Source organism: Gouania willdenowi, chromosome 17, assembly GCF_900634775.1.
Source record: "Gouania willdenowi chromosome 17, fGouWil2.1, whole genome shotgun sequence".
NCBI lineage: Eukaryota > Metazoa > Chordata > Actinopteri > Blenniiformes > Gobiesocidae > Gouania > Gouania willdenowi.
In genome coordinates, this window is record NC_041060.1 from 4,471,272 (window position 1) to 4,483,691 (window position 12,420).

Sequence of the window (12,420 nt, forward strand, 5' to 3'; positions counted from 1 at the left end):
GCGCGTCTTGGAGCACGTAAACGCCGTTGTTCATTAAAGCAGCTAGCGCCGTAGCTAATATATCGTGCGATTTACTGTTCGCTTTTGGACATTTTGTGGCGTTTTAGAACATGAACAGAGGTGTTTTGTCCTCAGCTTCGGACAAAGGGGCTGAGCTTCCTGACAAAGTGGACATGTCCCTGGGTAAGGTTTATAAATAGACTCCTAGCTCATGCTATTCCTAGCAGCTGAGTGCACTGATGAATGTGGAATGGTGCTAGTAGCTGTTGCTCTCTCTCTGTGTGTGATGAATTTAAACAGATGAGATAATTCGGCTGAACAAGAAGGAGAAGCAGCTAAAGAGAAAACAGGAGAACATGAACCAAAGACCAGTGAAGAAGAAGAAAGGAAGGATGGCTTTACCTAGGACAGCAGGACATGGTCCAGGAGCAGGTGAGACCCTGAAGAAATACACAAAAGGGCTACAAAATGACATTAGAAACATACGAAATATCAAAAGAAATTCATAATACCGAAACAAAATTGTACAAAAAAGACTGAAAAAATTACATTTGAAACACACTAAATGACTGAAAAACATCACAAAAAGTACACAGAATCACTCCAAATACAAATCAAATGACAAAAATATTTAAGAGTCCAAAAACTCACAACATTACTCCGTTAACACTCAAAATGACAGAAAAATAAGTAAAAGGGGCAGCAAATATACACAATATGACTCCAAAAACTAAATAATTGACAACAAAAACACACTAAATGAGAGGAAATATACAAAATGACGACAAAACGCAAAAAATTACAGAAAGACACATAAAAGGACAACCTCAATACGACAATAAAAAATGCAGTGGCTATCCGTACGTAGCCGTATCAATATACCGACATTCTAGCGCCCCTCATTGGCCAGTTTAGGTGATGTGATAGGTCACGTGATTAAGACGCTACTTAGTTGTTTATCTGTTTGCTATTAATTCGTAGATTCCTAAACTACGTTACGGACATGCTACGTATTTATTAATTGTTGTGATATTTATATGTAGCGCCCCTCATTGGCAGTACTTCTTTTTTTATTAATACATTGATTCCTAAACTACGCTACAGACTAACGCTAATCCTAAACTACGTTACAGACTAACGCTAATCCTAAACTACGTTACAGACTAACGCTAATCCTAAACTACGTTACAGACTAACGCTAATCCTGAACTACGTTACAGACTAACGCTAATCCTGAACTACGTTACACACTAATGCTAATCCTAAACTACGCTACACACTAACGCTAATCCTAAACTACGCTACAGACTAACGCTAATCTTAAACTACGTTACAGACTAACGCTAATCTTAAACTACGTTACAGACTAACGCTAATCCTAAACTACGCTACAGACTAACGCTAATCCTAAACTACGCTGCAGACTAACGCTAATCCTAAACTACGCTGCAGACTAACGCTAATCCTAAACTACGCTGCAGACTAACGCTAATCCTAAACTAAGTTGCAGACTAACGCTAGTCCTAAACTATGTTGCAGACTAACGCTAACCCTAAACTACGTTACAGACTAAAGCTAACCCTAAACTACGTTACAGACTAAAGCTAACCCTAAACTACGTTACAGACTAACGCTAACCATAAACTACGTTACAGACTAACGCTAACCATAAACTACGTTACAGACTAACGCTAACCCTAACCTTCTGAAGTGGATTAGAATCACCTGGAATTCGTACGTTTATTGCTTGTTCAGCCATTTTTTCTTCTGATTTGAATGTACGGAATGGTCACATGACTTCCGTAACGTCATAGGCCATGTACGAGTAGCACCGGGGGTTGTCCGTACAGCTACGTACGGATAGCCACTTCGAATAAAATACAATTCAAAATGAGAAAGTAACAAAACATCAAAACTCACAGAATTAGAGAGAAAAACACACAAAACGACCACAAAAATCCCAAAATGACACCAAAGACACGTGAGATGACACAGCACATAAAATGACAACAAAAAACACAAAATGCGGAAGAAATTTACAAATTGAAAACAAAACATATATAAAACCTCAAGAAATAAACACAAAATGACTACAAATAAACAAAATTACAGCAAAAATACTCAAAAAGAGAGAAGAGAACACAGTTCCTTTGTTGTTTCCTGTGTTAATGCTCAGCCTCTGATTGGTCGTTATTCTAACGCTGACATGAATACTGATCATGTGACCCTCGGGTCTTTGTGTCCTCTCTGTGACTAAATTATCATGTCTAACCAGCAGGGGGCAGCGTACCCAGAGGACTCAGAAACAGAAAGGTTCCTCCTCCCAGGGGTCGATGGAGAGGTCAAGGGTCAGGGGTCGTAGCAGCACGAAGACCCACAGCTGTGCTCAAAAGGAACGCATCCATCAACAGACAACGCCTGAAACCTACAGATGTAAAACAGGTGAAATATCACAGACATTGGAGAAGGTGAAACATACGCTGATGTTTTCTCATCTTCTATAATATGTTCCTGTTGTCCTATAGAGACAGAGGAGAAGACCACTCCCTCAGACAGCTGGTGGTCAACACATGAACCCTAACCTCCAGAGGGCCCTTCACACCAGCCCACAGACACACACACACCTAAACACACACACAGAGCAGCTCAGGAGACCGTTTCAGCTCCACAGACGGTGAGAACCAGAGCTCTGACCTGTGTTTGTGTGTGCGTGCGCGTGTGAATGCTAGGGATGTAACGATTAATCGTAAGGCAGTCAAAAATTGATTCATAGGTATCACGGTTCACTTCGATACTCTGAAAATTGAATCGCAGTACTTTTTTAAACAGCAGAGGGCGCTATATATTTATCCTTCTCTTGTTTGAATGCTGAGGCTGCGAGCGGAATCTGCTACTACTTTCTTTCTGGCCGCCTCCTACTCCTAAACATGTTCATAAATGATTCCTTACCCCTTTAGCACCAAAAGAATATCTGTAATATTAGGTGAATATCTGTAAAAGTCACGTTTTTCTATTATCTCTGTCTGCTAGCATAGCATCTCTTCTTCACTGCTAGAATAGCTGCATCCCAACCAACCACTAGGTTACCAGCGCCCTCTGCTGGTCCAAACAAATATCTGACGTAAATACAATGCAGACTGTTTTTTTTTTTTTTTTTTTAAAGCCCAATTGTTAAGGCACAAAGTACATTTTCAGTTGCACTTTTAAAGAGAAAAAGAACTATTATGCAGTTTTACATTGTTTACTATAGAACCAGAATTTAAATTAAAGGCTTCTTATTCATTTGTATTATTCCTTTATTTATTTCATTCAAGATTTATTATTAGTTAAATTGCATTGTTTTGATTAGTTTATCAAGGGATTCTTTTGACAATTAAATATAAAAGGAAAATAGTACAGTATTTTCTAAAAAAAAATACAGCAATATTTTTCAATCATCAGTCCCATTTTGTAAAATAAATCGTGAGAGAATCATATCATGAACCCAGTATCGTGAATCGTATCGTATCGGGAGTTGAGTGAATCGTTACATCCCTAGTGAATGCAGAGCTTCACTTCTTTTGTGTGTGTGTGTGTGTGTGTGTGTGTGTGTGTGTGTGTGTGTGTGTGTGTGTGTGTGTGTGTGTGTGTGTGTGTGTGTGTGTGTGTGTGTGTGTGTGTGTGTGTGTGTGTGTGTGTGTGTGTGTATTGTATACATTTCCGGTGAATTTGATGTATTTTTGCTGATACTTTGTGAGGTTATTGTGTGTGTGCAGAGCTCAGCCTCCAGTTCATCTTCCAGTTCCTCAGAGTCACAAAGAAACACGTCAGGCCACGTTTCTGTTTAGGAGAGGACTGAAGGTACACAGTTCAACATAAATGACATTTTCTATCAATAAATGTTTAGTTCACACAAACAAATGAGGTCAAAGTGTTTCTTTGGACGGACGCTTTTTTTTAACTTCTGTTTTACCTATTTATTTTATTATTTTTGAGATTTTTGTATTTATTTATTTTTGTTTTAATAACAGTGAAGCCACAAGCATGTGATTGTATCTGATCTGAGGTCACATGAGCAACATTTATGTCAGCACTAGAATAAAGACCAATCAGAACATTATTATTGTTATTTGTATGTTTTTACTGTCATTTTGTGTGTTTCTGGTGTTATTTTGTAGACTTTTCTCTCATTGTGTGCATTTTTGTGGTCGTTTTGTTTATTTTAATGGTATTTTTTTTGTTAGTTACTTTGTTGTCATCACAATCTGAACCATCGTATTGTCATTTGTGTGTTTTTATTGTCATTTAGTTTTTTTCTTTAATTTTGTTTATTTTTCTGCTATCTTGTATATTTCCTTAGTTATCTTGTGTATTTTTTTATTATCTAGAATATTTTCCTAAATTAAACAAAGGACTTCAGTTGCTCATATCTGCTCCTGTTAATAATTCTCTTCAGACTTTTTTTTTATATGATTAATGCAATTATCAGCCAAAAAGAAGCTTAAACAGTTTGATAGAAATCTGTTTGCAGTAAAAAGTGAACGAAGTGTGATTAAAAACAATATAAAAAAACATAATGGTACCTCTGTGTTTAATGTGTTGTCAATAAACAAAATATGTGCACATTTATTTAGAAATAAAATCACATTGATATATATAAGTAGTTTTTTTGCTCACAGTTTGTTCCTCTGATCTCTGCAGGTTCAAACTCAGCTGCAGAAACCAAACGTCAGCCCCGCTCCATTAAAAACACAGCAGTCAGTATTTGTGTATGTGTTGCTATTGTTGTGTGTGCACGTGTGAGGAAGAGGATGTGAATCATTTGGAAAGAGAAGGATGGCCATTGTTTGGCGACGGCGTCACCTTTGTGTGTTTTTTTACCAGGTGGAGTTCATCATCATCATCAGCACCTGGAGGAGGAATCCTCACTGTATCTATAGACAACCCCACGGCCAGGACGCAGCCAGAGTGAGTGCACGCACACTCATGAACACACACACAGGCTGCATTAAAGCAGACATTGGTTGCAAAAAAGGCTCCTAAACCACACAAAATGACAGAAAAATACACAGAATGACTCCAAGAATACACAAACCACAATAAAACACACATCAAATTACACAAAAAATGATTCCAAAAATGCACAGTGACAGAAAAATACACAAAACGACTCCAAAACACACAAATCTCAACACAAAACACGAATAAAAAAGTGATTCCAATAACACACAGTGACAGAAAAATACACAAATGGCTTTAAAAAACTGCAACAAAAACACAAAATGACAGAAAAACACACAAAATAAGAAAAAAATCACTCCAAAAATCTACAAAAACACAGTTTCCTGTTAATGCTCTGATTGGTCGATATTCTAAATGAATGTTGAGACTCAGATTAGCCGCTGTAATAACAGTGTTCCACCCGTGCATTAAATAGTGTGTTGCGTGTGGTTCTCATGTTCCCAGACCCCCCTCCTCCTGGACCCTCCACCCCCCTTCCATCAGCTCGACACCAGTCAAAGTAGAAACCGTGGAGAAGAAAATCCCTAAAGGAGTTCCTCTGCAGTTTGACATCAACAGTGTGGGTAAACCGGTGAGTGGGTGTGGCGGGGGGGCGTGGCCTCACAGCGACCTCACTTTTTAACTTTTCTACAGCAAACGTCGATGACGTTAAACGAACGTTTCAGAATCCTGAAGGACCAGCGATCGACTGTGGCTCAGAACAGCAAAGGAGGAAGATTTGTTACCGTGGGATGATGGACACACACACACACACGGGACTGAGCTCAGTGTATCACACACACTAAACAATGTGGACCTGAGGAAAAGCAAACAGTGTTAGTGGAACCAGTGACTGTGTTTTCATCACCGTCCAGAACCTTTGGTTTTGTTTTTGGACACAAATGAGAATCATTTTGTAATTTTTCCTTCAATAAAACGAGATCTTCTCACAGATTGGTTTGTACAGACTTGGATCCAGTGGTTATTTAATCAACTGAACATTTTTTAAATGACAATAACTAAATTTTATGAAAGAATGTGAATCAAAATATTCACTGGGAACAAACGCAGAGTCAACCAATCACTGTCGACCTCTTTGTCTGGAGAAGAAACACAAGAAATCACAGTAAGACTGTTTCTAAGGAGAAACATGTCTGTGCATCAGTCTACTGAACTCCACATCCCACAATGCAATGCACCAGACTTTTTCCAAAAAGTCACTAAAAGGGTGTTTCCAGTGATCAGAACAAACTTTCCGGCAGCAATTTCAAAATAAAACATTGTGGTAATGTTGGGTTTTCTGTAATTTAAATAAAATTTTCGCAAATGTCATTTAAAAGAATAGTAAATTGTGGGATGTTTGTAATTTAAAAATTAGTAATAAATGTTATTTATTAAAAAAAAGCAATAAAGGATTTAAAAAACATTAAATGTTTGTTTAAAAAAATGTAAATGGGGCACAATTTTTTTAATTAGCAATAAATGTTGGGGCTTCTTGTAATTGAAAAATGTAATAATAAATGGGGGTCTGTCATTAATTTTATTATTTTTTTAAATTCGTAATAATTGTTAGTCCTTGAGGATGTTTGTTAAATTCTATCCCAAAGAAAACAACCTGGAAACATTTGTGGAATCTGAATATTGCTTTTATTTAAATACATTAAAATTTGCAATGTAACAAAACTATTGGCATATGAAATTCAAACACCATTTAAATGAACAAAACATGGCTCACTTCATATTTCTGCGACTAGTGTCAGTAACACTAGTTTTTTCTTTTTGTTTTGTTTTTAATCGCCGCCACCGCCGCTCGTGTCCATTTGCACGGTTCACAGACTATCTTACAATAAGAGTGCTGAATAAAAATGAGGTAAGAAAGTGGTTTGAAGATTACAGATCATGCAGAACATGCCAAAAAGCAACAAAAAATAAGAAAATGTGAAGGAGGAAGTAACCAAAAAAGAAAAGAAAAATAATACACATGTGCATTTTAAAAAAAAAAAAAAAAAAAAAGAATTCACACAGCTTTGCATCTTTGGTTACAAACTATGTCGAATGATTTCACAGCTTCTCCACTAGCCCCGCCCCCACTGGAAAAACTATGGCAACCAAATGCAGGTGACGTGGGTTTTACTTTTAGATTAACAATCAAAGAAAGAATGACTGTAATTTAAGGTTTTCTCCAGAATGGAGAATGGAAGGAAAAACCAAAGCTTTCTTAGATCGCCTTAGAATCATATTTGTATGGAGGTAGATTTGTGTCTTTATTATTCAATAACAAAATAATTTCAAAATATAAAAAAAAAAATCACTTTAATAAAATAAAAAACATTCAAAGAACAAAGGTGTTAAAAATGCAATTTTTTGGGTTTCAATTTCTTTATTTTTTGCATTTAAACATTTTTTTTTTCGTTGATTAAAACATTCATTTTTTATATAAGTAATTTTTTTTGTTGTTGATTGAATACGAAAGACACAAATCTACCTCTATACATCTGGCACATCTACCCGAACACTGTCAATGAAAACCAAAGGTTGAAAGCCAGGGCTCCTGGGAAAATGGATTTCATGAAATTGTTCATCAATGGAAAAATAGCAGCCCTGCAATAAATAAAAAAAAAAAAAACAAAGTCATCAACAGTAGAACTCAAAGCGTTTGAACGTGATGTGAAAAGTAACGGCAGAGGATAGAACTCCCACTTTGAGTTTGTTTTTTTTTTACATTTTTAGACATTAAACAGCAAGGCTAAAAATATCAAACACTCCTTCACTCACGTAGGATTCTCTCTTTTAAAAAAAATAATAACTTTTATTTTCTTTTTTTGTTGACAATCGTTCACGCGCACTTTGACTTTTCCGCTCTGATTCTGATTCTGGTTCTGGCTCCGTGAGTAGGTTTTCACGTCGGCTCGGCTCACAGGAAGCGTCTCCATCTCACGGCTAACGTAGCGTTCGGCCAATCCAGTCTGGCCCCACCCCCTTTCCTCCACTTCCTCGCTCTGTCTTTATGATTGCATTAACACTGGAAAGGCCCACAGTACAGAGGCACACACACACACACACACACACGTACATTCACTGATTCACAGTCTGCCTTTCAGTCGCATACGCACACACACACACACACACACACATACTGTACTCCGTGGTCAAGCTGGTGGCTGTGAAGACAAAGTGTCTCTTCTTTTTCATGTCGCACACACTGGTTGTAATGGTCGTTTTTCAGGTGATTTTCAAGCGGACGTGACGTTGGGTTGCTGTTGTTGTTGCCCGGGGTCGAGTGTTGCTTTTGGCGGCTGTTGCTGTTGCTGCTGATGCAGTTGCTGCTGCACCTGCTGTTGCTGCTGCACCTGCTGCTGCTGCGGCACCTGCTGCTGCTGCGGCACCTGCTGCTGCTGCGGCACCTGTTGCTGCTGCGGCACCTGCGGCGGTGTCTGAGGTTGGCTGAGTCCCTGCTGAGGGGGCGTGGCCCCGGGGAGCTGGGCAGGGAGCTGTGACAGCTGCTCGCTATTGGCCAGCGACTTGAGCACAGCGTTCTCTCGCTCCAGCACAGAGTTCCTCTCAAACAGCTCCTTGATCTGCTCCTTCAGCACCTCCACCTCCTCACGCACCGCGTACATCAGATGGCTTTTCACCAGGTCCTGGAAACAGAAAAAGAGAGACTCACAATTTTAATAATGCACAACTCTGATCCTGGATTTCCAGTGGATGCATAACTGCTCCGTAACTGCTGCAAAACAGCAACATAGTTGATAGGTTTCCATTAAAGTCAATGTGTCAATTTCCACCGCATGCGAATCTGCTCCAGCACGGCATCGTCACTGCTGAGTCATGCTGGAGCCCTCTGCTGCAAATACGCAGCACTTCTATTTTTGCTGGACGTTTGAGCTGTGCTGCAGCAATTTAATAAAAACAACAAGACATGGTCACCAATATCCCCCGCCAGATTGGTTGTCATAACTCCCAACTTTTTCCTAAATGTCCTAAATCTAATAACGTAGCAGTATACATAAGAAAATATTATCACATCAGAATATACAGTGGGACAAAAAAGTATTTAGTCAGCCACCAATTGTGCAAGTACTCCCACTTGAAAAGATGAGAGGCCTGTAATTGTCATCATAGGTAGGATTTTTAATGAATTAATTGGTAAATTCCTCGGTAAAATAAGTATTTGGTCACCTACAAACAAGCAAGATTTCTGTCTCTCACAGACCTGTAACTTCTTCTTTAAGAAACTCCTCTGTCCTCCACTCGTTACTTGTATTAATGGCACCTGTTTGAACTGGTTATAAGTATAAAAGACACATGTCCACAACCTCAAACAGTCACACTCCAAACTCCACTATAGCCAAGACCAAAGAGCTGTCAAAGAACACCAGAAACAAAATTGTAGACTTGCACCAGGCTGAGAAGACTGAATCTACAATAGGCAAGCAGCTTGGTGTGAAGAAATCAACTGTGGGAGCAATTATTAGAAAATGGAAGACATACAAGACCACTGATAATCTCCCTCCATCTGGGGCTCCACGAAAGATCTCACCCCGTGGGGTCAAAATGATCATAAGAACGTTGAGCAAAAATCCCAGAACCACACGGGGGGACCTAGTGAATGACCTGCAGAGAGCTGGAACCAAAGTAACAAAGGCTACCATCAGTAACACACTACGCCACAAGGGACTCAAATCCTGCGGTGCCAGACGTGTCCCCCTGCTTAAGCCACTACATGTCCATGCCTGTCTGAAGTTTGCTAGAGAACATTTGGATGATCCAGACGAGGATTGGGCGAATATCATATGGTCAGATGAAACCAAAATAGAACTTTTTGGTAAAAACTCAACTTGTCGTGTTTGGAGGAGAAAGAACACCATACCAACTGTAAAACACGAGGGTGATAACATCATGCTTTGGGGCTGTTCCTCCGCAAAAGGACCAGGACGACTGATCCGTGTAAAGGAAAGATTGAAAACCTCCTTCCATCCGCAAGAGCATTGAAGATGAAACGTGGCTGCGTCTTTCAGCACGACAATGATCCCAAACACATCGCCCGGGCAACGAAGGAGTGGCTGTAAGAAGCATTTCAAGGTCCTGGAGTGGCCTAGCCAGTCTCCAGATCTCAACCCCATAGAAAATCTTTGGAGGGAATTGAAAGTCCGTGTTGCCCAGCAACAGCCCCAAAACATCACTGCTCTAGAAGAGATCTGCATAGAGGAATGGGCCACAATACCAGCAACAGTGTGTGAAAACCTTGTGAAGACTTACAGAAAACGTTTCACCTCTGTCATTGCCAACAAAGGGTACATTACAGTACAGTATTGAGATGAACTTTTGTTATTGACCAAATTCTTATTTTCCACCATAATTTGCAAATAAATTCATTAAAAATCCTACAATGTGATTTTTCTGGATTTTTTTTCTCATTTTGTCTCTCATAGTTGAGGTTTACCTAAGACAAAAATTACAGGCCCGTCTCGTCTTCTTGAGTGGGAGAACTTGCACAATTGATGGCTGACTAAATACCTTTTTGCCCCACTGTAAAATTACTAACTATCTTTAATGGTTTCTAAGAAAAGCTGTTCCCTTTGAAGATGCCTCGAACAAGGTAAAAAAAAAAAAAAAAAAAAGGGAGCAAGGGCAATAAATCCTGAAAAAAATAACTGCACACTTCTCATTTTCAAACTCCATCAAGGTATTGATACCCTGAAGCAACACACCAAATTTGGTTATCGTATCTTAAAGAGTTTCTGAGAAAAGCTGTTTCCTTTAACTCGGACGGACGGACGGACAGAGCTCAAACATATATCCCCCTTCCGTACTTTGTGGCGGGGGATAATAAACCCGTGCAGGACAGGAAGTAGTGCATAGACACAGAATAAAATACTACCGTGTTCAAAGCGGATGGTAATTCCATTCATTGACAGAGGTTACCCCAGACAGAGGAAAACACCAACCTTCCAGTATCTCCAGCGGGCCCATTTCGGACTCGATCCAAAAACTGAGCACATATTCAGACTCGGGGAGACCAGACCTTTCTGTTGATGCCATGGTTTTAAAATCGTATTTGACATATAAATATTGCATTGATACACGTGAATTAGTGGGATCTCCTGAGTTCTTGCTGCAACAGTTGTGCAGCAAAACCGGAGGCGGTGGGGATTGCTGGACTGCAGATTACGCAGCGAAGCAGTTTCTGAGCAGACACGTCACACAGTGAGTTCACACAGACGAGAGAGTGCAACAAAGACACAAGGCTGGGTGACGCAGCACGAGGGAAACATACAAAATGAGTGTAAGGCAGTTAAAAATCAATTCATAGATATCACGATTCACATCGATACTGTGAAAATTGAATCGCAGTACTTTTTTTAATCCAGAAGTGTTGTGGGCGGTCAGAAACTGCTAATACTTTCTTTCTGGCCGCCTTCTGCTCTTAAACATATTCATAAATGATTCCTCACCCCTTTAGCACCGAAAAAAAATCTGTAATATTACGTTAATATCTGTAAAAGTCAGGTTTTTCTATTAGCTCTGTCTGCTAGCATAGCATCTCTTCTTCACTGCAAGATATCTGCATGCCAACCGACCACTGGGATACCAGCGCCCTCTGCTGGTCCAAACAAATATTTGACCTAAATAGTGAAATTACTGTTTTTTTTTAAGTCCAATTGTTAAGGCACAAAATACATTTTCAGTTGCACTTTTAAAAAGAACTATTATAGCTTTGCATTGTTTACTATAGAACCAGAATTTAAATTAATAGGCTTCTTCTTCATTTGCATTATTCCTTAATTTGTTTCATTCAAGATTTATTTTTAGTTAGATTGTGTTATTTTGAATAGTTTATCAAGGGATTCTTTTGACAATGAAAAATAAAAGGAAAACAGTACAGTATTTTATAGTTTTTTTCCCCCAAAAAAATAAAGGAATATTTTTCAGTCATTATTTTTCTACAGTCCCATTTTGTAAAATAAATCGTGAGAGAGTCGTATCGTGAATCGTTACATCCCTACGAAAAACCCATGAAATTAAAAAAAAGTATTAGTACATATAAAGATGAAGAAATGTACAAAACAACAACTAAAACACACAAAACAAAAACCCCAAATTACAACAAAAAACACAACCTCAAAAATACGCAAAACAACCACAAAATGACACCAAAAACTTATGAACACAAAACAACAAAAAACTATAAATGAGAAAAATGAGGGAAAAAAAAGCGACAAGAAAAATACAACACAATATGAGCGAGAAATATACAAAGTGAATTACAAAAATACACAAAACAACAAAAAATCCAAAAAAAAAGGACTTCAATAACATAACACAAAATTACAGCAAAAGAACACTGAACAAACAACACACAAAAAACTAAAGAAAAGAAACAAAATGAGAGAGAAATATAAACACACGCACACACACGAGTCAAGTTCAGTGTAA

At 38.6% G+C, this 12,420-nt stretch overlaps 2 protein-coding genes across 6 annotated transcripts in view; one reads left to right on the plus strand and one right to left on the minus strand.

Moving 5' to 3' along the window:
* Nucleotides 1-5,948, plus strand: LOC114479492 (UAP56-interacting factor-like). Of its 3 annotated transcripts, none has more exons than XM_028473195.1 (9): nt 1-183; nt 301-432; nt 2,276-2,442; nt 2,526-2,674; nt 3,756-3,840; nt 4,681-4,748; nt 4,864-4,947; nt 5,446-5,572; nt 5,635-5,948. In XM_028473195.1, exons 1-9 carry the CDS (start codon nt 111-113, stop codon nt 5,734-5,736), a joined length of 987 nt encoding a protein of 328 aa, XP_028328996.1. In that variant the 5' UTR covers nt 1-110; the 3' UTR covers nt 5,737-5,948. The 3 variants fall into 3 exon arrangements, with proteins under 3 accessions (XP_028328996.1, XP_028328998.1, XP_028328997.1); XM_028473197.1 differs by having other exon boundaries at nt 4,681-4,736; XM_028473196.1 differs by having other exon boundaries at nt 2,279-2,442.
* A 1,403-nt stretch (nt 5,949-7,351) lies between these two features.
* Nucleotides 7,352-12,420, minus strand: part of LOC114479755 (TSC22 domain family protein 2-like) — a 31,792-nt gene continuing 26,723 nt past the window's right edge. For 2 of the 3 annotated variants that reach the window (XM_028473598.1, XM_028473597.1), the window contains one exon: nt 7,352-8,621. In XM_028473598.1, coding sequence (XP_028329399.1) covers nt 8,214-8,621 — 408 coding nt within the window. In that variant the 3' untranslated portion in view covers nt 7,352-8,213. The remainder of the gene's footprint in view (nt 8,622-12,420) is intronic. The other variant, XR_003676015.1, reaches the window with a different exon arrangement.

Bases quoted from the DNA above. Each gene is read 5' to 3' on its own strand.
- LOC114479492 (XM_028473195.1), top strand. From the start codon at position 111: ATGAACAGAGGTGTTTTGTCCTCAGCTTCGGACAAAGGGGCTGAGCTT. The intron at 3,841-4,680 runs GTACACAGTTCA...TGATCTCTGCAG, and splicing joins TGTTTAGGAGAGGACTGAAG to GTTCAAACTCAGCTGCAGAA. The intron at 4,948-5,445 runs GTGAGTGCACGC...TCATGTTCCCAG, and splicing joins ACGGCCAGGACGCAGCCAGA to ACCCCCCTCCTCCTGGACCC.